Source organism: Nothoprocta perdicaria, unplaced genomic scaffold (assembly GCF_003342845.1).
Source record: "Nothoprocta perdicaria isolate Ctin4 unplaced genomic scaffold, notPer1 scaffold_36, whole genome shotgun sequence".
NCBI lineage: Eukaryota > Metazoa > Chordata > Aves > Tinamiformes > Tinamidae > Nothoprocta > Nothoprocta perdicaria.
The window spans coordinates 4,717,064-4,743,502 of record NW_020455599.1 but is presented as its reverse complement, the minus strand read 5'-3'; the positions used below and the strand labels follow the sequence as shown (position 1 = coordinate 4,743,502).

The window sequence follows — 26,439 nt, the reverse complement described above, 5'->3', positions numbered from 1 at the left end:
GGTGGAGAGAGCAGCCCTGCGTGCAGCTGAGACAGCTCCTGGCTTGCGACTCACCAAATGCACCAGACTAAGAGCCTGGTTTGCCCATAGTGGGACAGGAAAACCCTTTCCCTCTCAGGAAACCTCTGGACAGAACATTTGCCAATGCAGTAGGATCAGTCAAGGCAGCAGCCTTGGCAGGGCTCTCTGAAGGAGTCAGCTCCTAATGCAAGTTCCAAAAGGTCCTGCCTTTGTTGCCACTCCTTGAGGCTGGCTAACAACTTCCTATCACCTTCTTTCACATGGATCTCATTTTTTATTCTATGGTCCACTCTGCTCCTTGAAGCAATTTAGATTGAGAAACCAAAAAGTAACAAAGTGATCTTTCCTTGACCACCTCCATGCATCCTCAGAAGATACAGTGTGTTTGTACGATCTTGCACGGGAATAAAGCACAAGGGAATGTGCCAGAGTTGCAGGCCTATGGTGCATGAAGAGGCCAAAATATTTCAGCCTATTTTGCAGAGACCGGATTTTGCAGGAAGTATGTTATAACTGCTGGAGTCCCATCATATTCCTCAGATGCAGGCCAGGCTCTGGCTGCAGTGGGAGAAGGCCCAGGCCTCGCACAGAAGAGGCCAGGCAGGCGCTCTGCACCCCGCGCAGCCCCTATAAAGACAGTCAGGATTGAGGGGCGGATTCAGTCTTGATTCCTTKTTCTTTCCTTCTACCCTGCTGTGCCCAGCCTGTGCACAGGTAACAGCAGGGCTGCATTCTCCTGAGCACCAGCAAGCTCCATTGTATTACCACACGGGCCAGCCAATTCGTATTTTATCATAGGGGAACCCCCCTCCACAACCACCACTGTGCAAAGTACTGCACACAAACGTGAGCAGCCAAAGCACGACTCCAAAAGGGCACTGAAGGCGGCTTGAGCCTACTTCCTACCTTATAATTAAAAAGAAATACTCGCAAATCTTAATAAACTCTTATTATTAAATCTCAAGKAAGGGGTATCAAAACCTGGTCTGAAACATCTCTGGGAATACTTGCTACGTGCATATCATGCTAGCACAGAAAAGCCAGAAGCAAAAGGTGAATGTCTAGAAACAGTCAAAACTAACAAATGTGCTATTGCCTGTGCTGGACGATGAACTTTTACTAAAATGCCTCGCCACTCAGAAYAGGTACTTCGCCCTGCCTCTTTTACAGGCTCTTTTCCTCCAAGACAGCTGAGGGCTTTGGAAACAGCTGCAGCATTTTAAGAAGTTTCTGCCTTTCTGCTGAGCCCCACTCACATGCTCAGCCCTAACTTGCTTCCTTGCACAAATCAGAGTTTTGAAWAATTTCAGTGCTGGTTTAACTAATCCATTTGACTTCTCACTACAGCAAATTAAAACTGCTGCATAGTTGCTTAACATCACTCTGTGGGTGGTAACATGCTGGCAAATAAAGAAAGGGAGATGAGAATGATGGTATTAAATTTTTCTCTTTAGAAGATTTAACAGAAGAATAATGAGGTAGTTTTCATGATATTGACTAAAATTATCCCAGCTAGATTCAAAGAACTTACTTTGCGTTATAATAATATGGGAAATGGGGCTAAAATATTTTAATGCTGTTTCAGCTGCAACATTTGACAGCCAGATGAGTTCAAAGATACCGCACCTCTTCAATCGGTAGCATGAAARTAACTTCCGTGATTTTCCGGTACAGGTTCCAAAGAGAAAGGTATTTTGCTTTTCCGGTAGTGGTTTTCACAAAAGCCACTGCTGAAATGCACAGGCAACATCTGCCTGAAAACCTAGGAAGACAGCTGGGTAATCCTGTTTTTTTTTCCTCAGGCAAAGGAGAGACAACACATATATATATATATAWAAAWATATWTWTWTWTWTATATATATATATATATAAAATGAAAGTAGGTCCTACTTGTAGTTGGATAAAACTCACCTGTAAGATTCCTACTTATGGAACAAGTGGAGCTTTTCAAATATACAGTGCACTTGTTTATTTAATAATGGTTACAAGCACTCCAGGGTGCATATAGCAATTACCAAGCCCCACTGAAGCTTCCCACTAATATATTTTTAGTAATCTTTCCTTCCACTAAGCCTGTAACCGAGTATCCGCCCTTCTGCACTACTTCTGCACTGTGTTGCCTGCACGCTATATGCATTCCGCAAGCATCAGTTATTCAAAAGCTCCTCATGTCAGTTATATGTAAGGTTAGCTCAAGATTTTAACCCTTGCAGTACAAGACCCACACACACAAATTTAATGAAATCAAACTACAGTAAAACCAATTAAAAGTGACTTTTTGCCAAAGTGCAAAATACTCATGAAGAGGTATATACACCTGAAGTACACAGGTGTATATACAGACTATCCAAGCCCAATTTCCCACTTACAGATTACAAATTTCATTTCATGATTTGCAAGAACCTTCTAGATTTTGGCAGTTTCCTTAATTCAACACTTCCTTAGGGCTGATTCAGCTCCCACAGACTTAGGCAGAAGCCCACGTGATTCTTCAGATATTTGGTGCTCAAAAACTCAGTATCAGGAAGAGAGGGCATAAGGATACCATAGTTTCAAATCTAATATTAAGGACAGAGACAGTAATACCTGCAAAAGTCAGGTGAAACAGGAAGAGGGGAAGAAGAAAAAAAAAAAAGCTTTTAAGAAAAGAGTCTGGGACAGGTTACAGATTCTGACTCTCCCCCTCTACTTCTTAAATCTGTTTATGAAAATATTTAGACATCTACTTAGCTATAAATACTGATTTACATACAGATACAAAATATATAAAAACATATTCTGCAGTACAAAATATATAAAAATATATTCTGCAGTATTTTTAAAGTATTGTAGCGTCCCCCAAGTGGGAAAAAAGTGAACAAAATTAGACAAAAAAAAAAGTGAAGAAGTTGTTCTAGAAAAGTTTCGGAATAAGATGCTGCAGGAATGCAAAGAGAATACTGAGATTAGCTATATCAATACCCCAACCTAAGAGTAAAATAAATCATGCTGAAGTGCTCATTGTTTTGGACAGYGTGTAGAAATAGTATATGGAAACACATCCAGTCATTTCATGTACACGAGTTTGCACAAGTACTGGTGTTTAGTTTTCCCCACCCCACTCGGTGGCATATTTATGCACACAAACACAAAAGGAAACCTAATTGTAAACTGTGCAGGTATAGACAGCACAGAGATTGCGAAAGAAGCACTCAGGTAAACAAAGGCCACGTCCTGGTTTTACATCCCTCCCCCTGCAAGGCTCGGTCCAGACTTCACTCAGCCACACGGGAGTCACCACAGCAAACCTACTCACAACTGAAGCTGCGGAGAAGCMGCAGAGCCGCTCTGGGGCTAGCTGCAAATTGCACCTCTTAGGTAGGTGCACATTTGTCTCTAGCAAAGGCTTCCTTTCCGGATCTGGGAGGTTTTGTTTTGTTTTCCTGGAGAGAAAACATGCAGTCTTATTTGCAAAAACATGCACTTTCTCCTTATTGCATCTTAGGACTTTTGAAAAAGACTACAGTAATTCAAGATCCGTTGTAATAGATGTCTAATTAAGCCTCTAATAAGGGCTAATGTCAGAACCAAAGTGCTTACAAAAAAAGAACTATGCACCCTTTAGCTCTGTCCTTGCAAAAGCACAAACACTGTACTGARCTCCTCTAGCAAAGCACTCCAGTTGACAGTTCACCGAGGTGACCTACTATAACGAAGTTAATTAACTATGAAAAAAAAGTTTTAACACTAGATCCTCAGCATGCAGTTCATTTAACCTAYAAAGTGCTGAAATGGCAATGTGCTATAAGCAGGAACTGCACGGATATCTATATGCACTACTGTGCAGGCAAAAGCTTTCAAAGTGGTGACAATTTTTCCACATCTTTCTTGATTCCAAGCCTCTTTCACAGCACGAGCTGGGAAGTGATGCTCTAGCGGGGAGAATCCCTCACGGATTATTTCAGGCTCTMATCCGTCCTGCTGGGCAGGACTAAAAACTCTGGGTTGCTAAAGGCAAAAAAAGCCTCTTGCAAAACATACTGTGAAACTCTAAGCAGAGAGTTACACCCTCCCCCCCTACAGTGACATCATGAGAAGAAGAAAACAACTCACTGCTTTTAAAAATATTGTTTAATTTATACGAGAACAGAAAGTTGTGTGGCTGCCCTGTTAAAACACCACAGAGAAAAGCGAAGGGGCTCAAGGTCCTGTAGTGGCCCCCCTCTGATTTTGTTTCCTTGATTCTTTCAAGAACTTCTTCAGCTATATCCCAAGTGCCATCAGGCATTAAAGATCTCCAAAATACCTTTTCAGTACTGAGATTTCAAAGGTACAACCAATTTTTCAATTAAAAATGTGAAATTACTGGACACTGAAATTCTGAACTGCACGCAACTAAAATCATCACAATTTAACATCCTCCTATCGTCTTCTATTCACAACATAGTATCAATTTTGGGCTTTACATATTTGAAAAGATCTTATTACTTATATTGATTGTGTGTTTTCTGGAGGTTTATGGCCTGTACACAAGAATGCACATTCATTTAGGTTACTTGCTTGTAACATTTCTTTTCTAGGATGGTTTTCACTCCATTTTGCCCCTTGAATTGAGTATCAAGCAGGAGATAATTTGACTAAAAACATTCTTATCCCTTCTGGRATGAAAATATTGTAGAAGCAAACGAAGTTCAAAAAGAACACATATGACATATCTGCTCAAGAGCAATGTGATGTGTARTAATTAAGAGGAAAAAATAATGAACAATAAATTTTTTTCCATCCTTCACTGTCCATCCATGACTCTTCCTCGCCACACATGAAGCTGCTGTTACAGACCTGTATAAATTATTGCACAACCTGAGCACTCCAGGTACATGTATTTCCTTTTAAACAGGTTGTGGAAGCTTGCAAAACACACAGATTTGCAATTTTTAAGACTGGATTTTAGGGATAGAAAAYGGGGAAAAAAATAATATAATCCTAAAGCTAGCATATGTGAAACATATGTACAAAGTGCTAACCTTCCACTGCAATTTGTTGCAGGCAGTAGGGACCTGAAGCCTAGTAAAACAAAACAAAGTTAGTGCTGTTGCTGGCATCACCCTGGCTGGGGAGTTTCCTCTTTATAGTTCATATAAATATACCATCACGGTGTCTGTTGTTGGATTTCCCCTCCTTTTCTGGTCCTTTGCTTCATTAAAAACAGAAGAAACCAACTAAACAGGCTCAGCTTGATAAACCAGATTTTCCTAGAATACAGGAACTAACCCTATAGGAAGGGAAAGGGAAATCAAATGAATTAACATGATAAAACTATTAACATGGAGTAGGCTGGATGCAAACGCATGGATGCTTACTATTTCTCAAGACGTGATGTTTTGACTTTCAAAGACATGGGAAACATGCCACTATACAGATGCCTACTCCAAAATGTTTGCAGAAAATTAATATACATTTAAAAAATCTACATAAACTCTCCAATCTCTTTCAGTAACAGCAGTTCAAACTGAGGGATAGCAATGCTGGTGGAGAGGAAGCTATTTCAATTATTTACCCTGTAAAAAAATCTTTACTACTGCTGATACAAATGGCTCAGTTACTAGATGAGCACTCATCTCAGTTTTATTTATGCACATTTGCTTTAGATAGTGGATTTTCATSACAATAACCAAAAGTCTAATCAAAACACACTGATGCCAGTAGAGAGCTTTAATGCCAGCAGATTCTTGTCAATACTGGCAGACCTTTTACTCTGTAGAATTTGCACATTAAAAAAATAAATAAATAAAAATGGCCCCCCAAAAAAGCTTAGAAAAATATTACATTTTTTCTCTGCATGTTAAGGTCTCATATTACCAAGGAATTCAACAAGAAACAAAACAGTTGCTTTATTAGGAGTAGTAAGGTTTTTTTCCACAGTCAGAACTGTTTTTATGAAAATCATCTGTCACCTGTAGACTTGGGGGGAGGGAGGTGTGGGGGGTAGGCCTTCTCTCTGTCCATAAAACCCCTGCAATCTGAAAATGATGTGTTTTAGTCTGGATGCCCTGCAACAGTCTTTAGCAGAAGATGCAGTGCAGCTTCTTCATGCCCCCCGCCCTCCTCTGCGGGCCATGCGTGCTTCAGTGCTCACTTTGCAACTGGCATTGTACAAAGCACAAAATACACCAGTGCTTCCTACCAAGAGTTTACGGTTTAAATCTCCCCCCTTTCCTTTGAGCTGCTCAAGTACAGACTCCTAGCACACTGTAAGCTGCAGCACGATGCAGGAACAGGACTTCTACTACATGCAGAACACAGCACAAGCACAACATACCCGCCGCGATACTTATTGYACCCGATACTCTCAATCCCCTGCTTTTTCTCCTGTGACTGCCTAAACATTGGCAATGCTAACAGGCAGCAAGCACAGGCCATGGGCAGCCACTATGAGACACCACTGAGCAGGACTTCACTGGCCCAGATGAGGGCCGAGCTCCTCTCTTCAGTGAGGAGCYAAACAGCTAAGGACTGTATCCAGCGGGAGCGGGTACGGCGTGCCCGCAGCATGGCTGTCCTTTCCTGCACAGGACATTCATCTCAAGTTCATCCAGTCCAACCCAATCTCTGCCGGGAGCTGTGTGTCTAGGCCACTGCCTGGGCCCCCATGGAGCTAAAGAGAAGTTTCTCCATGAGGTGCTGGCTCTGGGGAAGTTCTCCAGAGCCTCCTAGGCAGTAAGGCTTGTGCAAGGCTCACACAGAAGAGGTGCTCTGCCCGGAGGCACTGCAGTCACCAAGGCAAATAAGGGACTGATTGCTCCTGCCTCTCCCAGCCCAGCTCCTGGAAAGAGGACTAAGGGTATCCGGAGCAGAGGGAAAGCRAGTGAGGGGCAGACCTGCCCTGGGGTCACACAAGGAGGTGGTGCTGGCTGAGATGCCGGCCAAGGGAGAGCACAGGAATCATTCCCTGGCTTTACCCAGCAGGCAGACCCAGTGGGTGCTGGACACCACATTCAAAGTGGGGGGTTGAACACTCTAAGGCCGGCAAAACCCTGCATGTTTTGCACAGGGCCAAGTCCCCACAACTACCCTCAACTCCAGSCAACAGGGAGGATGTCTAACCTCCAGAACTGGCCACCGCCACCACACCCCAGYGCCGAGCAGCTGCCCACAAGTGTCCACACCCCAGGGTCACCCCGTGCACTCCCCATGCACCCACAGGCGCCACCAATACACACACACAGGCGCGACATATGTCCCACGGACACTACTCACACCCCACGGACACCCCGCACCCCACCGACGCCTGGCACGTCCCCTACACCCCCAGGCGCGGGCCCCAGGACACCCCCGCGCCCCTGCCCAGGCCCGCAGCACTCACTGAGCGCCGCCACGGCGCCGGCCTCCAGCAGCAGGCAGTCGTGGCGGCCGCGCGCCTCCAGCAGCGCGCTGGGGCCCGGCTCCTGCTTCCAGAGCAGCCGCAGCCCCTTGCTCAGAGCCATGGGGGCCGCTGCGGGCGGCGCCTCCCGCGCCACGGGCGCTCCCCGCGGGCTCCGCCGGCCGAGCCGCGCAGGGCAGCCGCGCGCGCGCGGTCTCCGCGCTTCCCGCCGCCCCGGGGAGCCCCGGCGGGCGGCAGTGCCCGCCCCCGCTCCTCCTTCCCCGTCTCGACCCGCCCCCGCGCCCTCGAAAACTTTGGAGAGTTGGCGGCGCTGCTCCGCCTCGCCGGCGCCTCCTGCGGCGCAGGTGCGAGCTGCCCAGCGCCGGCCCGGCCACGGGGACGGGCCGTAACGGCCGCCCGTAACGGCCGCCCGTAACGGCCGCCCGTAACGGCCGCCCGTAACGGCCGCGCCCGCCCGCTCCCCTCTCCCCTCTCCCAGCAGCGCCCCGAGCAGCGGGGTTGGGATCCGGGACCTCCGAGCACTTCCAACGTGCCCAGGGAGCCTGCTGGCACCTGCAGCATGTGTGAAGCATTTGGGGTCCAGCATGCAGTTTAGCACGTCTAATATCACCCTAATATTCCCTTCCTCGTTTCCCATGAAGGCTGAATCGGGTGACGGGCAAGTTTCTTCCAGAGTTCAGCCGTAGGGGATAGAATGAGCACATAGGTGCAGGTACAGGAATGTACTCAGAGGAGAGAAAATCTGCTGTGATTTCCAGTGGGGGGAAAAAAAATAGTGCTGCTTATATGTAAGGAAGGTAAACAAAGCTTGAATTTTATGAGCAGGGTGGAATACTACTATTATTTTTGAGTTTAAGGAAAGCTACAAAGCTCCCGATACAAACACGACTTGTGGTTGTTGCCTTGCCATAATGTTGAGTCCATCAGTCGGGACTGTGCTTGGCCAGCTGGAGTTTAAAAGAGTCTTGGCTCCCTTTGAACTTGTTGCAAACAAAACAAAAAGCAAACACCTTCCTCCCACCTCCATCTCCTGCACTTCCATTTTTGTTATTTTATAGCTTGTAACATTAATAATAATAATAATAATAATAAAAGATTAATTGTATGTATGTTTATGGTGCCTTTTAAAACAGATGGCACTTTGGAAGGATCTGGCAGGGAAAGTGGAGTTGGTGTTGACAAAAGGCGTATCCTTTCTGCATCCTTATCTTCAATGCACTTTGTTAGGTGAGGTAAACAATCATGGGCAGCTAAGAAGAAATGACCCAGAAAAGTAAACAGGATGGAAAAATGAGCACATAGCTCCCCATTCAGGGATTTTAGAGGCCGTAAAAACAGAGTATAGGCAACAGTTCTCTGTTCAACAGAAAATGTCTTGCTGTGCATTTCTTACAGACGCAGCAGACCAAAATCCATTTATACCTTTGTCATGTTTCCCTAGAGGAATGTGTTTGCCTGAGGTAAAATTCTCAGTGTATCACTTAAGTAGAGTTGTCTAAGACAGTTTTATCACAGATGATTTTAAAAGGTTGCCCTGAATTACTCACCTAGGTGTTTAAAAGGATGGAAGAATCTCCTTTTTGAGTCTTCTGTGCTTTTTGCAGCAAATTACCAGAACACAGTTGTTTTATGCARATTAGCTCCATGTCAGAACTGTTAAACCAAATACTAGAGCAAACACTGGTGTGCCTAGGATAATTTTTTTCCAGCGCCTCAAATCCATTTGAGGAGACAAAGATGTAAGAGGGAAACTCAAAYGAAAGTGGAGGGCTTCAGACCTTTAGAAGTGTGCATGACAAAGCTCTACTTCCATGGTGAGGTAGGGGCACAAAAAGAGTGAGTCCCTTTTTACCTGGTCACTGATCACTCTGATTCACCTCCCCGACCTCTCTGTGTACCTCTGAAACACACTGTATGTTACAAGGACTCTCACTCCCAGGTCTGTGGTAGCGGACATTTACTGGAGCCAGATACTGCCTCTCAGTCCCGTGTGCTGACTGCAGTAGGCAGCACAGAGCATCAGGAGAAACTGCACAACGTGGCGGGTACYGTGGGCTGCCCGCAGAGATGGGGGCACCCTGTGCCCTGGGGTAGAAGGAGCTTCTCTGTAGCCCTATTTGGCTTTCCATGTGCTGTTGTCTTTGCAAACACTGGGACCTCTGTAAAAATGCTTTGGTGATAGTTTTAGTCTGCTTCTGCTGTGTATTTGTGAGCATTTGGCACTGCACAGCTAGAATCAATGGTATTTTAACAACAACAAAAAAACCCTCTGAATCTAAATATCAAAGATTACTCGCAAGGGCACTGCCTGGAGATTTATGGCCATTCACACATAGCCTCAAGTGGTCACAAATTCCTCAGGAAATGTGTGTGCCCACAAGGTCATTGAGAACACTTTGTTTTTCTGCTCCATCCCAGAAACTTTTGATTTTCAGTAAATAAGGAAGAAAYGGTGGAAATGCCTGAATGTAGTTTTTCCTGCACATGACACTCAAAAGAATTAGTAACTGCGGTTAACAAGCAAAACCTTTTATTGTTTTCACATTTCCTAGTTAATATTAGAATAACTTGTATTTAAAGCTGAATTTGTCATGGAGAAGCATTTGTAACATATCTAGGCCAGAATAAACATTAAAAACATTGCTCTGAACGTAGCTGTGAGTTTTTAATGCCACCTCTTACAGACTCAGTGAAATGGAGAGAATTCTCGTTGGTTACATTTGTCTTGACTGTACAAAGAACTTTAAAAAAAAAGCTATTTTGTAATGAAGACAGTCTGATACACTTGGAGCTAGGTCACTGATTCTCAACAAAAAGTCAGTGACATTTCCTTTAGAGCAGCTCTGAAAAGAATAAGAAGCACAAGTGATAAATTAGTATGTGCATTCATGTGTTTAGAGATTGACCTTGCCRTGCACGCAAGAGGAATGATGCAAAATGATGCAGAGACATTTGCTTGGGACAGTGACCGTATTTTCATCTTTCTGCTCCTTTCTTCAGATCATGTTTCCTCACCTACCTTCCTCTTAAGAGCCCCAGGGGGTCTGTGATCCTTATGAAACAGTAGGAAATCAAACTTTTAACATTAGCATTCCTGTATCGGTGTTACCCTTTAGAAAATTATTTGGAAGAGAGGCAGGGGTTAACAAAGCAGACTGAAATTCCAGTTGAGCAAGACACTAGAGCATATCCCTAACTTTAAATAGCAGACTCTGTCTCACAGGTTCTTGCTCAGGTGAAATTTCTTGAGTGAATAAAGAGGGCAGGTTCAGCAGCTGAAGAGGGAGCCAGCTGGCTCCAGCTGCAGACTGAACAAGGGCCTGTCTGGCTGCAGGCTCTGCTGCAGGTTGGCCTGTAAATTCAAGCTCAACTTGAGTGGCTGAGAGAGTCCGGGGGAGGAAGGCTACCTGTTTCAGTAATGCTCCTAAGGGCAAGGTGTGATTCAGATTGGGAGGCCAGTGGAATTTCTCACGTTGTCCACATGTGTTTCAATTGTGGGCATGGTTATCAAAAGTGCTTTATCTGGGAAGGCCGGCTGACTTCACTCATAGGTACTAGTCTCTTCTTATTAGGAGACTATTTTCTGTAACAGCAGCTGTTTTATAGCTCAACTGTCTTCATCCCAAAACTATGTGCAGATGAGCAGCATTAGTCAGGCACCGTTTATTTGGGCAGGAATAGCGACCAGATACAATTCTTACTCTTACATCCAGATGGACATGCTTATGATTAGTTGTAGGTATGCCTCTCTCATGTTCTGAGCAATAGGAAACCACAATTTGTTCCAGTCTTTCTTGCCTAGTTTTATGTAATTCTGTACAGGAAAACCAAAATGCTTTGTAAAATAAAATCTTCAGATTTAAAGTGAACGGCTTAATACCCACACAGGCTAAGACACAGCATGCAAGTTGGTGCCTTTTTTTTCTACTGAGTCTTTGCTTTTTGTTATCTTCTGACAGACTGTGTATGCCTGTCACACAGTGGCACGCTGTGCACACAACTGATTAAACTTCAACTATGAAAGCAGAATTTCAACATTACTACATATCCAGCTCCATGGTTTTGATGAAGGGGATCCAATCCTCCTGTCTATGAATCAACTATGAAGAAAACATGAGGCAATCCCAGATTTGCCTGTTGTGGCATTTCTCCAGGGCACGGTACTGCCATACATAGTACCATACATAGGTACTTGAAGAGACAAACCGTTGGCCCAATACACCAAAGTCGATCCTCTTCTCACTCTTAACTACAAATTGAACTGTTCTATTATAGACTCTCACCCCTGTGAGAAGAGAGATATCCAATGTTGTTTGGAACCTATGAATTTTATTTTAGGTTAAGATGTTTTAGTTAGCCGGATGGAAAGAGATGAAAACAAGGGTGGGAATTGCAAGAATACAGCAGGAAGCAAGTTATGATACAGAGGATGAACTTCAAATGTAAATAATTACAAAGAATAGGAAATGGCCTTTTAGATTAAATGAGTCATAAAAAATTTGGAACTGGTGAGGAGAAAATGCAGACAGTCAAATCACACCAGGGCTTCCTACATATCTGGATAGTTTTTAACATGCAATACATTTTATTTCTTGATAAAATATTTACTCTTAATCTGCCTTACTGTGATTCATTCGTAAATGGATTCTGTTAAGACAAGACTCTTCAGTTCTTTTGTCCCACTGAATAATACAGACTCCATGTCAGAAAAGAGGAGCCCATGGAGCAGATGAACCCTACAACAAGGTCTGTACCATTGAGAGAGGTGGGAGGAGAGGGCAGGGAGAAGTGAGGTTCTAATTTCTGGTAATTTATTTAAAGTTCATTGAACTAGAGTTTGTCCTCAGTGTGATCAGACCTTCAGGGGAGAGTATCTCCTACAACGATGYTTCAGTGTGAGCATTAGTAGAAGTTTTTTAAGCACCCGTGAAGATAATGGACTCATTTGACATGCTCTGTTTTCATTGTTGGTTGTTTAGAGTTTTCTAAACAGCCTAGAACACCTTTCTAAAAACTTTCTGATAGGGTTTTGTTAGTTACCTTGTGTTCACAGAAATGCATATTTTAAAAGTGATGGAGACTGATACCTCTTTAATAGTCTCACTTTCCAACTCTCTTTTTCTTCTTGCACATATAACACAAAGCTGAAGGAAAACAGAGGATTTTGGGGTGTATGTGTGAACAGAAGGAACCATTGCACACAACCTGTCAAAAAATTCAAAAAAAAAAAAATTATTCCAGTATTTGACCACTGCCCGCCAAAGGGGGGAGAGTGGTCTGTCTGTACAACATCACYCTAAAAAAATCTAATTATGGCATAAGCAGATTTTTAGAAGCTGCTTACCTTCAGAAACAATGAATACTAAAGAGCGAATGAAATCACTGCTTTCCGAGAAAAGGTAACTTAGTTTGGAGAACACAAGAGGAAAATGTCTCAACAGCTGTTCTTTCACTCTTATTGGATCTTGGATATATTAATATATTATCAACCTTTTTTTCAGTAGTGCTTTTCAGAAAGATGTTGCAAGTCCTTAAAACCACTTCAAACACAATGTGTGGCAGCACTGCTCTGTGTGATCCTTACATAGGATTAGCCTATTTAAGAGAAAGAAACCTGAAATAGGAACATAAGCCAAAATAGGGGGAAAAGAAGTATTGCACGGCCCCATTATTTACTGACTTTATGTAGTGAATGCAAAGTTAATGATATATGATTTTTTTTTGTTTGCTTTTGAAAGGAAAGGAGGTCAAGATAACACTACGGAGAGAGGTGTGATCTTTGCCAGGTCTGCTGCTGTAAAGAGGTGCTTGACTAAAAAGCACAGAGTGTAAAGGAGGGGCACAGGCCAGAAAAGAGAGAACTGAATTTGACTTTTTAAATTATGCCTAATACATCAATGAAATCCATGGGCAATGTGTATGTACAGGTAAACATAGATAGACAGGCTTTCATTCTTGCTGGTCAATATTTGATTTTTGAAAATGTGACCTCTAGGTGCGCAATTCTCCTTCACTAAGATTTTGCACTGCCTTTTCTCAAAAGAATTGCCAGTTCTTCTAAGCCTGGGCCGTGCTCACTGCTAACATATCAACCACTGCGGGAGTTGAGGTGCATTAGGAATCCTTCCCTCCCACAAAAGCTGCAGAAGGTGTGGATTACACTGTGCCCATAGTGCTGTGGGGAGTTTGACCAGAATTACAGTGCAAAGGCAGCTGAAATACTTGGGAGAGTCTGGTACTGGTCATGGACTTCATTAAAAAAAAAAAAAAAAGTCTTCATAGGTGAGTAGGCAAGCCTAGCAYTCCCACGCCAGGAGAAGGTCCTCCTACTGGCTAGACCATCCCAAGCCTGCCAGTGATGGGGAAGTGATCTTAATGTAGGGCAGGTTGTTACGAATCATTCAGAGCACCCTCACGCTGAGCTTTGGCCCGGGCTCCCTGTTGAGAGGGGCTATGCAAAGATGACATGAAACAAGCCCAAGCCCAAATTATTTGCAGCCTAAACATTTCTTTTCCCTCCAGAATAGAAACTTTATTCTATTTCTATTACAGGGTTTGCCTGATGAAGGAGCAAGAGCAAATGTACATCTGGTTGCTGCCTGGCCTGTCCAGCCTGGCATCTCTATCTTCAGAGAATTTAAAAAAATTCACGCAGTGGATTGTCACGCAGTGAACTGCACAGCCCCAAGAGAGGCAGAACTTTAGCATCTAGTATGTTTTGTTTGGGTTGTCCAAAGACTTCTTCTGGGGCTGGGGGAATAGTGCTCCAACACCACGCAAGAGCCTTTCCTGCAGAAGAGGTTTCATGTAAGGGGCCACAAATCAGAGCCCTTAATCAGTGCTCTGCTCTGCATAGGCCAAGGGTGAAACAGGCTTCAGAGAGTACTGGGAATATTGCCACAGGTCAGGGACAAACATCACCAGGGAGCAGGAAGGAGCAAACCTGCGGAGAGCAGGACACTGAGTCAGGTAAGGCAAAGTGGGAGGCAAGGACCAGCTGATGGAGTGGAGGTTTGAGGAGAAACAAGGTAGGAGAAAGGACGAAGCAGGCACTAGATGGTAGACACTGTGTCTTAAAACACATGGTGATGCTCTCCTCAGTATCTTGTGAGAAATAAGCACCTTGGAAAGCCTTATGTACCTATGTACATATGCATATGGGAGCAATATCATCACTTCCATTTTCCTCAGGTTGAAATTCTGTTTGAGAGCTGCTAACAAAGCCCTTGCAGTGAAAAACCGCCAATGCTTTATGACAATAGATAGTGGCAGCTCATGGACAATGCAAGAGAAAGAAGTGTCCCTTCCTTGCTTGTGCCTTTTCTCCACATCACACAACTCCCTTGGGAAAGCTCTGTTTGTTTAATAGTTAAAAACGACTTAAAGCCATTAGCCACTTTTATTAGAGGTATCAACACTTAACTAATTACAGTATAAACATAGGAGCTCATTCAGAGAGGTGCTGTGCCAGACAGCACCTTCAAATGGAACTTTTCTGATTTCTTCTTTTATATATTAAACCACAGCTCTCACGCTTATTTATACCACATTAGAATCAGACCTCTAATTTCTTCATCCTTCCTGAAAACTTATTTTCCAGTATAGGAGTCTTTAAACAGCAAACTCCTCTTACTGATTGTGAATTTGGTTTAAATTTTGGAAGATTTGCATAAAGATTTACATTAGTTTTGTTTCACCTTTCTCTCTCTGCCTAGAATCAAGACTGTCTGCTAGACCAGCACTAGTCCTTGCTCCAGTAAAGCTTTTTGATTGAAAAAACGTAAATATACTAAGGAAGAAGCATTTTAACCTCCTTCACAACATTTCTTTTCTTTYGAGGTGGGGGCACAACTTTGCTGTTGATTTGCAATTTGGTTCCAGCTCAGAAAGTGTTGCTATTTAAACAGAGAAAACAAATGAAGAGAATCCTTAACTTCACACTTTTCTTTGCCAGCAAAATGAATCCTGACCAGCTCAGTCCTGGTAAGTGGAATCTGAAGGGGACCTTCTGGGCACAGCGTAAGGCTCTACAACTCCATCCTCATAGCAGTCTGGTTTACACTTTATTACTATCCTGGAACAGCTGCTATGTTTGACTTCTCACTTCTTTCCCAGCTGCGATTTTTTTAAACAAAATCTTTATTGAGTTGAAAAGTAATCTACAGGGACTGGACACCAATTAGAAAACTGTCCCTCATCTCTGGGTGGCCCTGACCTTTGAGGGGCCCTTTGGCARAGGGCTCACTTGGTGAATCACACGTAATTCTAGCAGAACCAGATCCAGGTCTGCTAGAAGCTTGATTTACTTGCTGGCTCTGGGAACAAGGATGCTGCACTAGCAAGCAAGCAGAGGGTCCCATCAAGGAATAAAGCTCCTTGAGAAAAGTCAGATTGCTTAGCATTTAAATTACTCGTGGAAGAGAACAGTGTTTTTGAAAGCGACTTGTGTACTTTGGGCCATTATTTAAATAATAATCTGCCAGTTTGTAGGTGGATATAGAATAATAGGTTGGGGTATTATGATCGTAATAGTGGAAAGCATTAGTATGCATTGTAAATAAGCAAAAACCTTTTCCTTTTGATTGCTTTTTTTCACTGAGGCCCTGAACTTTATCCAAGAGAACACTGAGTCTGAGTAGGAAGGAAACATATGCATTCCTGAATACTTCAGCTCCTGAATACTTCAGCTGGACACATTCTTCCCTCAGAAATGCAAAGCAGAGAAAATAAACATAATAAAGCAAAGCATTTCAATTAACCTTTTTATTGAATGGGATTAGAAGATGAACTTCTGTCTATCTAGATTTGTAAAAAGAATCTGCTGCCACTCATATACTCTAGGAACAAGAGCTAGTACCTTAGCTACCCAACCTAGTTATTCTGACACAGTTCCAAATGAGAAAGAAGCCTCATATATTTTTAGCTTCAGCTTTAGAAATACTATTATCGTAATGTTTATCCCATGGTCTCTTTTTTTGTTGTTGTTTTTGTCTTAAAAAGCAAACTGATTTTCTTCATATTCTACTAGAACTGATCACAAATAAAAAGCTTGCCCATCAAAATACAAATACAGTTTTTAGCTTTAAGTCTCTTTATCCTCACAGAAAGTTTAAGAAATTGCTATTCAGAGTTACTGTTCTGTGCAGCCTGCTGCCTGGTTATTTTCAAGTCTCCAAATTTGTTATCAAATTCATTAACCATTGAGGCATTGTATAAGTGCAGGTGCACTTACAGGAGCTGCATGATGACAGGCAATTTTTAGGATATTCTTGCCTGTAAGAGAACTTTACCATTGCAACCACCMGGAGCTCTGGAGCCAGGCAGCAACTGAAGAGGGGAGACGGGGCAGGGACTGGGGTTACAAGTTTCAATTTAGGTGAGCTTCAGCATCAAATTCCTTCCTCAGATTTAATAGCTAGTTTCTGTTCTCAGCCCTCCAATCTTCCTGTCCTGTGTTAATTTATTTTCCCCTCAGTTTCCCTATCAGCGAGATACAGAGAAAACACATATCTTAGCAGCGGTCTTTGATWGCACAAGGTGAAAGGCAAGTCCACCCTTTCCTCCTCATTCCCCTCCTCATTCTCCTCCCTGCAGTAACTTTTCCTGCAAGGGACCCTGTAGGAAAAGCCATTAGCTGACGTAAAAGGCAGATGTGGGAATTTGCTCACCTGGCATCTTCACGCTGCTCTGTTCATCCTCAGGTGAGGGGAGACCTTGCTCCCGAGCTGGAGGAAGCGCGCGGGGACGTTGCCCTGGGCCGGGTGCTCCCAGCGCTCCCGACCCACTTGGAGCAGGTGCTGTGCGTGGCTCTTCCTGCCCTCGCTCGGTGCCACGTGCCGAGGCTGCTGGTCTCCTGTCTGGTAAACGGGCCACACAGACCCCCTGCGCCCAGCCCAGGACTCTTCATCTCCAGCAGCTTCAGCACCTCCTCTCTAGGTAGCCCTGCACGGTGGAGTCGGGGAGTTCTCCTCAACTATCATGACCGACAGCGGGCACAGGTTACAGATGCAGCTATTTTTAGCAGGCGCCCACAGAGCTAAACAAAACCTCAATGGAGACTCTTCTTTCACTGCTTCCGGCTTAAGGCGAATCTTTTCAGGATTTCCTGAAAATTAATTAAAAACTCCAAAGAACAACTTCTTTTCAGACTTCCAGACTCCCTGTGTCTTTTCAAGCTCTTCAGGCAATGCTCCCCTTGTCTCCCGGCCAAGCCTCTTCTGAGCTGGCTAATGACAAATGCTGCTTTATAAACCTCCCTCCTCCCTTTCCCTTTATTGATTCTGTTAAATGGTTAAGTAACCTCCGTGTGTTTCTCAGTTTGACCCCTTTCCTTGCTGGACTCCCTGCCCAGGCTTGTTAGCCCATTTGGACTGGCTCAGCATTTGTCAGGAGGCACCAACATGGCACATTCCTATCTATAGGTGTGATACACATGTACACACCTGTACTTTTTGCTTACTTTCCCTCTTCTCTCTTGAAAAGTATCTTTGGGAACAGATTAACAACTGAGGTTATAACTAAGGTACAATTGAAAATAAACCCAATTTTTCAATACTTGAAAAGTCTCCAGTATTTTTCTACAATTTCTGCAAGCCTGCCATTTTGTCACTATTCTGATGATATTTTAACTTTCTGATGCTATCAACTTCCTGCATTATGTTAAGTCTCCTCTATCATATATGTCCAGAAAAACTCTCTTGGGAATATCAGTTTATAAATTACTGGGAGACAGACATATGTCACAAGATAAACTAGTAGGGAGTAACAATTTTAGATTTGGGTCAACTGAAATTCAGTGACAAGGAAAAGCAGTACGAATTAAAGGTGACTGTCATTTGATAAGTGTTTGCTAAGACAAAGTAAGTTCATTAGCATGTAATTTAAAAAAGTGAATTGACTGTGACTAATAAGTAAATATAAATAAATAAGCCTGTGACTTACTTATTGTRATGGTATTTTAAGAGAACACAGTCACAGGACAGAATAAAGAAAGAATAACATATGGTAAACATAAGACAGCTGGGTTCAGATTATTGCTACCTGGCTCAAAGAAATCAAGAAAAAATGGTAAAAAAATGATAATGCTGATTTGCTGAGAAGAATCCACATAAACAACAAAATATCCTACTTTGACTAGTAGATCAGTCTAACTAATAGCAGGGGACATACAGGGACAATGCGAAAGTTTTCAGTAATGATTTTGTCAGTATCCCACATTCAAATCTCGTAAGAAGTCTAAGGGAATGTATTCCAAGTCTGATGGTTACGTAGAAGGCATGCAGTAGGTAGGCAGATAATGCCATATTGAAGTTGACTAAAAAGAGAAGAAAACAAGTAACACTAACTTGGTCAGAGTTGTAAATACAATGACAGAAATGAGCATTATTTTAAGTTGAAAGTAGKGTTCTGAAGGTAATGTGAATGTAACTACATTTTATTTGTTACAGATACATAGAAAGCTCTGTGTGTGTAGCTCTATGTGTGTGTTTCTATGTGTGGCGTTCAAACACCATATGAAAATAACTAGCCAAGCTAGATATATACAACAAAACACATGAGTTAATAATGTAAGTAGTGGTCAGCAGTGTGAATCTACTGCAAAGTGAAGAAGTACAGTTCTCATTCGGGAATGCATCAGCGTTAGCCGTGTTTATCGTACAAAAGAAGTTGCAGAAAACCACCGAGAAGGGGAAAGCAGAACTGTGGCTGTGACTCTGGAGCCCCCGGGCTTCCCTCGCTGTCCCCGCTGCCCCTTGTGAGCTCCACATGCGCGCGGAGCTTCCCGCTGCTGCTGCGCGTTGACCCTGCCCCGCAGCCGCTCGGCCCTGTGCCGGCGCTCCGGCCCGCGCTAAACGTGGCCGGCCTCCCACAGACCGCGGCTCCTCGCGGCTGCCAGCCTCACTTAGCTTGCTGCCCTACAACAAAACTAGTCGCAGTAGCAGCACAACTGGCGTGTATCATCTCATCTGAATTTAYAGACTAAAGGGTAATATGCTCAAGAACTATGTCACAGAAAGCAGAAGCCACGCAATATCCTGAAAACTTCAGTGCTCAGGCATAGCTAGGCTTTAAGATAGCAAAGAATAATGTAATTGTACTAGATCCAATTGCACTCTCCCCCCCACCCCAAAAAAGTCACAAAAGTGAAATCTGCTGTTGCAGACTAACGTAGCATATGTCCCTGTAGACAAGAAAAACAGGTAGTACTTCCCTTTGTACTGCTCCTTCTTGATAGTTGAAAAAAAAAYGACTATTTGGGTAGTAACTGGCCACTGAACTATAAAACTTAATCCAAAACACACTTAATTTAGTTCATAAAAGCTATGGAATAAGGTCACTGTTTGGATATACCTCACCTTTGACAAAAATTATGATGGGACAAGGAAGAAGCTTTAATGTTTTTCAAAGCCTAATTTCCAGGGATTAATTATTCAGCTAACACAAAATACAGGAGGGAAACTGCTCAAGTCCTACTGAAACTTGCTATTCTTGTTTCATGACTGCATCTCCAGTGCAAAGATTTTCTATAGCTTCCCACGTGCCCAACCTACCTATGCCAAGATCAATGTACCTCAGYGGAGAGGAAGAAAAGAGGAGGAAGGAGACAACCTAATTTCTATTCTGGGTTAGCACCGCGCTAATGCAGACCCGTGAATGCACAGCAGTCCTGTGCTCTACTTCTTTGCAGAAAGAAGGGTTCCAGCAGCCACACGATGGACTGACCTAAACAAGGGGCTTATACCCTTCGTCGTGGTCCTGCGGTCACTGACACTGTTACCCCGTTAGGTTCTGACGCTGCTTCGTGGAAGATGCTCAGAGACCTCCTTATTCCTCAGCTGGCCAAGGTGCGCGAGCTGCTGAAGTGCTGCAAGGGGCACAGCCCCCAACTGCATCGTCCTGTTAAAAAGCAATGTGGTATTTTTAAAGAAAAAAATAGCCTCGTAGAGGTACATAAATATTTATTATCAGTTTAAATTCATTTTCCTAGAAGTCCTTAAACAGTTTTGCTTTTTGCCAAAAAGAAGTGTTGAGTCTCTGACAGAGTTGCTAAGATCACAGCTTCCTTGCACTGGAGACGCACAGCTCACACTCGGATTCCAAAACAGTCTCTTCAGGAACAAGCATCTTCAACTTTAGTGCATACAGAGCTGTTCAGAGATTGGTAAAAAGACCTCCCTTCCCTCCCCCAAGTTACGAATCGGTTACAAAGACATTTCTTTACCAAAAAGTGCATATAAAAATGCTGAAAAATTGCTGCTTGAAAAAATTGAATTCAGAATTTACTGTACATATTGTAACAATTTATTATATAAGCTGCTTCTACATGCAGGCAGATCTTACATTTGGTGTAAAACATTTATACACAATCTTTACAATTTGTACATATTTAAATGGCTGTATCAAACAACACTGCACTATGGAATTTTGAAAGCAAATAACTAAAACTGGGAGGAGGAAAGAAAAAGACAAGGCTTATAAAACGTGAACAAAACCCGTGACACTGAAAAGCATCTAGACTTAGGCTTCATCTGATTTTGGTTTCAGGTAATTCAGGCAGACCCAGATTTTTCTTCTGGGACACAAATAACATCGATGCAAAACAGAATAAGGCAACTATTCAGCCAGGCTGTACCGATTACATAGAACGGCTTGTGGGTAAAATGCCTTTCCGTTTGTTTGTTGGTTTGCTAAAATGTTTATGTGCTAGATATACTTTAGCAAAACCAGCATTTTGGCTTTTCAGCTTGCTTATGGCATTGAGTGAATTACTGTAGTTGGTACCCACTTTGAACAGTTGTTTTGGTTTCTTTTGCTTTTTAATTTTTAAGCCTAGGCTTCAAATGACATTATAGGAAGAAGGAAGATGACATCAAGGGCCACACATTAAAATATGGTAAACAAAGCAGAGAGGTTTGTGTGATACCCAGTGATATTATTCCGTATCTCTGTCACCTTTCAGTTTGCATTAGAAATTAACAGAACGTAAGCCCAAGCCCATAGCACAGCATATGGCTTTGTGAAGACTTGAGCTCAACTGGAATTCCGGTACTTTTACCAGTTTGGGTTCAATGTGACCTAGTGTCCCCTTTGCTGAAAAACTCCRAACTCCTGAAGCCATAAAAGGGAAGCTGCTCTTGTACAGCACTAGTGCCTTATGGYATAATATTTAGAGGGATCAAAATGSTGGTAGGGAAAACTTGTCTTTCACACCTTCCWGAATGGCTCTTTCCTTGTTTGTACTTATCTTTTGCACAGTGCATAGTGAGGAAGAGAGAGAGCCTGACACGAGCTCTGTGGCTCTGGGCCACAAGAACACAAGATTTTACTCATGAAGGGAAAAGTGAATAAGTGTTTACCAGAAGTCATAATGAGAATGGTATGCCATGGCTGCGCATGGGAAGCAAAACTTCTAAAACAAAATGTTTGTTCAGATTATGATGAATATGCACCAGAAACATACATGAATATAACCCCTCCTRGCTACAGAATTGCCAGCAGAGAGCTGAACTGCATACAAGGAGAATTAATACAAAGTCAGTTTTTCAAGCTTGTTTGCTTTCCCACTTAAAAAAAAAAAAAAAACCATAATTCCGATGAAGAGTATTTGGAAGAACATCTGATAGACGCAAATCAACAAGTAGACCATGGCAACACATTAATTTRATTATTTGGATCCCAACAACTGGCAGCATTATTTAGCTGCTTTTATTAAATAACGATACAAAGGGGAGAGCATTCAGGATAAAAAGAACCTAAATATCTGATGGATTTAGGCTGATAAGGTAAACATCATAAATCATTTCTTTTTTTTGCAACTGATTTTTTTTTGGTTCATTTTTGGCTGGCAAAGGCTAACCAGTTTGTATTGGCATTGCCCCCAAATCGGAAAAGCACTTGGGAGTTGTTCTTCACTGCTGGCTGCTCCTTAGTCTCTACATGACGGGAAAGCGGCTGAGTGCCTGCCTCAGCTTCTGTGCAATCTGAAACAAGCAAACAGAGGCCGTTAGTCACAGGAAGCATACAGAGGTAAGAGTCCAGGTTGAAAGACTAAAAGAATATTCCCTCATCTTCAGGAAACTGGAAGAGYGCTTCCTCTGCGTCACTGACACACAGATTGCTGACGGCACGGCACCTTCAGGGGCTCTATCAACAGCAGATGCAATGAGGTCCCCAAGGCCAGGAGTCCCGCGCAGTCAGCGCACCTCAGCCTCACCTGTTGGTACTTTCTTCACAGACTCRAACAGATTTTTAAAACTGTCAGCCCTGTCACCAAAAGTACTGCTTAGGCAGCAGYAAGGCATGGCCTTGGTCTTGGCAGACACCTATCTGCTGAGGAGAAACATCTGCTCATCMACATCTTGACTGGCAAGGACTGAAAAATGTTCCAATGTCTTTGGTGTGGTTCTTTATGCTACCAGAGTCCCTCAAGCTGCAACTCACCATCATAATGATTCCGTATGTTTTCCTACAGATATTCTAGTCCACAATACCTGAAAGATCCAGGCATGAAAACAATTGAGCTGACAGATCGTTTTTCTCCCCCTCCAAATCTCATCCAAGGTGTAAACTATGCCCTTCTTCATGTCATTTCACTAACACTACTCAGATAATCCATTCTAGCAGAATCATGGAACAAAAGCACAAAGGAAAAAACCTAGAAAGGGATTACTTGATCCAGGAGCAGAAGCACAGTTACTACACAGAGGGCCTGTATGCATTCTCTGTGGCTGCTGCACATGCTGGGACATCAGACATTCTTCTAACGTAACTTCGTGTACAACACAAGCACCCAAGAAAGGATCCATCTTGAATCAGGTAGTCATTTTCTTTTAGAATATTTTAAAGAAGATAAAAATCTAATCTCTGTCCCTTTTGGTGCCACACGTTCATTCCTATTAACAGTGTTCTACTCCACTCTTTTAGAATGTAGAGGGAGAAGGAATAAAATCAAGAAAAATAAGTTGTTCCACGGATGTTCAACATACAGCTTTCATAACCCTCTTCTCTATTGGACGAATTTTTCAAATCATGAATTCAGACCAAATGGAAAAGGTATATAATGGGGTTTTTTAAATATTTTATGGGGTTATGTAATGTCAGTTGTGTTGCTGGAAAATCTTAAAAGTTACTAGGATGGTGAGGAGGCAGATTTTATGATAGAAGATGGGGACTTGCACCAATGTTCCTTTGACACACCTCATGTGCGAGTGCAGATCTGATCTCTGTACTARTTATGCTTTCAATTAACAACAGTATTTCTCAAAACTGCTTTTAGGTCTAATACGACAGAATGTCACAGCACAAAACAGTACCTACAGGAAAAAGTTATTTCAACTCCTTTGTTGTCAGGAGGATGGAGTTGTTTTTCTTTTTAACGCGTACAATTCCTCTTCAAATACCTGCTCTCAACGACAGGCTCATACAAAATGCTGAGTAGGTGCAGACAGCCTTTCRTATGCCATGAATGCAGCCGTGCAGCACGTGCCAAGGAAGTGGCACTGAAATGTTGCAGCTTACCGTTTCATAGAACTGTGCCTGCTGCTCCAGATACAGGCTAATGACACTGTTGTAGTCATAAATCCGGTTACTGTGGAAGTGATTCATCTCAGCTGTAATGAGACCCAGAAGGCAAATTATTTTTGAGAAGTGTTTGTAATTCAGAACAGTTTCACTCAGCTCAGGTTAGTTACTGTGTAAATAAGCTCAGCGCTCAGCCCTCTCAGTGCAGTTACTATTTTCACATTTGCACAACCCCTTCTGCTCACAGCACCCATCTAGGATGGAACTGTTTGCAAAACCAATAGAGTGTCCTTTACATAYTGACAAAACGTGGGCACTTCTTGGATAAAGTACATACATTGATGTAGTATTCAAGAGTAAGATGATTTGAACAAGGAAAACCATCATGATTTTGTCCTATTGAAGTAGCAATACTTTTCTCAAGTTTTTCAAAGAAAATTTAGCTGAGGCAGTCAGATTTGGAAGACATTAAGTTGCAAGGCACAAATACTAGTAATTGGCTCAAAGGCAGCACATGTAGCACATGAACGTGCACCCATTCTTGACTGAGTTTTTCAGTAAGAACCTTCCCTTTTTCAGTAAGAAATATATATATATATATATATATATATATATATATATATATATATATATATATTTTGCCTTTGACATACCCATAGGGGTTTTTTTTTTTTTTTTTAAGGAAAAGACTTTGCATCCTGCAGGACAAACCCTAGCTCCTTACTTTCCCAGTTCATGTCCCCTGTGCTACATGTTGTGCTTGCAATATTTCCAACAAAGAACAAAAATCTGAGTGACATTCAAGAAACATCCAGTAAATCAAGTTGTATCCACAAGACTATAAACCTCAGCTGGATTTTGTCTAAGCCATGAATCAGTAAAGTACTTGTGCAAGTGCTGACCTGCTTCTTGCATCTGGGCCCAAGCTCTTTGTTTGAGAGACAATGACATTTGAAAATGAAAAAAAAAAAAAAAAAAAAAAAAAAGTTGTCTGAGGTTGTTCTTTTTCTTTTTATAAATTCTGTTTCCAAAATAAAAAACTATGAGATCTGAAAATAATAACAGGTAAAATACCTATAATTTTAGAGGAAAACACAAAGGGTGGAAAATAAAAAAAAATTAAAAAAAGGAAAAACAACTAACTCTCACTGTTGCTCCTGGTACAGCAAAGTTTGTTACCTAAGAGTTGTCTTTGAGATGTCTGCACTATTGTCAGTTAGCCTGTTTTACCTTGTAGTGCATAGGCCATGGTGCTCACACGTTTCACCATGTTCTGCTTGTCTTGTGGCGTGATTTTACTGGTCGCGACTAACTTGTCGCTTTCCTTCACTTTTTCTATTGCTCCCTGTAGAAACCAAAATACAGAAAGATTAAAAAAGCAGTTAATTTAAAGAATTTAGCATCCTCAAGGCTGCTAGCCACATTTTGGGCTTGCACACTATACACACACAACAGCTCATTCTGCCTTCTGGCATTTGCACCTGAAGTTTGTTGAGAGTGCAAACAGCCTGCAAGAAGTGACTTACAAACAAGACACGAGCTCAGTCAGAAACTTGAGTTTGCTGGAGAGAGTAACAGGGATATTTATAAGACGTAAAAAGGGACGATTTTCAAAATATAATTGGCTGTAAAATAATAGACATCCACAAGCCTCAATCTACCAATATCCACAGAATCCTACTTGTGCATTCTACAGCTTGTGGGCAAAATACTTTTCCCAAAAGGCTCCCCATTCACTGGGATATCTGTGATCCAAGGGTTCTCCCAGATCAAAAATTAAAAACAAACAACAAAATAAAATAATAATAAAAAACAAATAAAACTCCTTCCCTCTTCACAATATATTTGCAACACACTTTCCTTTYTGTAACATGCATATTCAAGACAATCTACATGTCTCTTTCTATAGACTGATACTTCAGGTATTAAAAACATTTCTTCTGCATTTTTTTATACTATTTTTTCCAAGTATTCTGTGGGGTTGGGTATCTTAAATATSCAGAAGAATTACGTTTCTGGAATAGCCATAAACCAGAAATGGTTTTTATAGCTCTTTGCTAGTCTTGTAGCAATCAAGAGCATTCATTTTACATTTAACATTCCAAGTGGTCGAAAAACACTTGTGTTCTTGATAAATAGTCAAAATTTTAACTTCTGAAGCAAGTAATATCTGTCTCATAAACATGTGGACAATTCTATGAGAAACAGAGAAAAACAGAACACGCAAAACTAAGAATGGTTAAATTATGTTACAGAGCACTTTTTTGGCTCACTTAGCCCTCTTGCTCTATTTTTATGGATTAAAGAAACAAACGGTCAGAGCATGGCTGGATACATACATACCAGTACATACTGGTAAGTCATCTACTTAAATGCAGGCTTTTTTCCTGCCGTATTGATATGCTTTAGTGTCCATACGAAATTCATCAATGTTGTAAATCGATACTACTGCTATTCACCATTTAGGGATGTGAAGTTGCCTCAAAGAAAACTCTGGAGCTTCTAGTGCTCTGTTACAGCAGCAAACCGTATTATTT

The 26,439-nt window shown here is 42.3% G+C and overlaps 2 protein-coding genes across 2 annotated transcripts in view; both read right to left on the bottom strand.

Moving 5' to 3' along the window:
- SYNJ2 (synaptojanin 2) overlaps window positions 1–7,484 on the bottom strand; it is a 64,872-nt gene extending 57,388 nt beyond the window's left edge. The window contains exon 1 of the mRNA XM_026044397.1: window positions 7,364–7,484. Within this exon, the coding sequence (XP_025900182.1) occupies window positions 7,364–7,484 (121 nt within the window). The remainder of the gene's footprint in view (window positions 1–7,363) is intronic.
- Window positions 7,485–21,274: 13,790 nt separating this feature from the next.
- SNX9 (sorting nexin 9) overlaps window positions 21,275–26,439 on the bottom strand; it is a 37,109-nt gene continuing 31,944 nt past the window's right edge. Inside the window, exons 15-17 of the mRNA XM_026044388.1 lie at window positions 25,133–25,247; window positions 23,900–23,991; window positions 21,275–22,362 (exon numbers count right to left, since the gene is read on the bottom strand). Of these exons, the coding sequence (XP_025900173.1) occupies window positions 22,315–22,362; window positions 23,900–23,991; window positions 25,133–25,247 (255 nt within the window). The 3' untranslated portion in view covers window positions 21,275–22,314. The remainder of the gene's footprint in view (window positions 22,363–23,899; window positions 23,992–25,132; window positions 25,248–26,439) is intronic.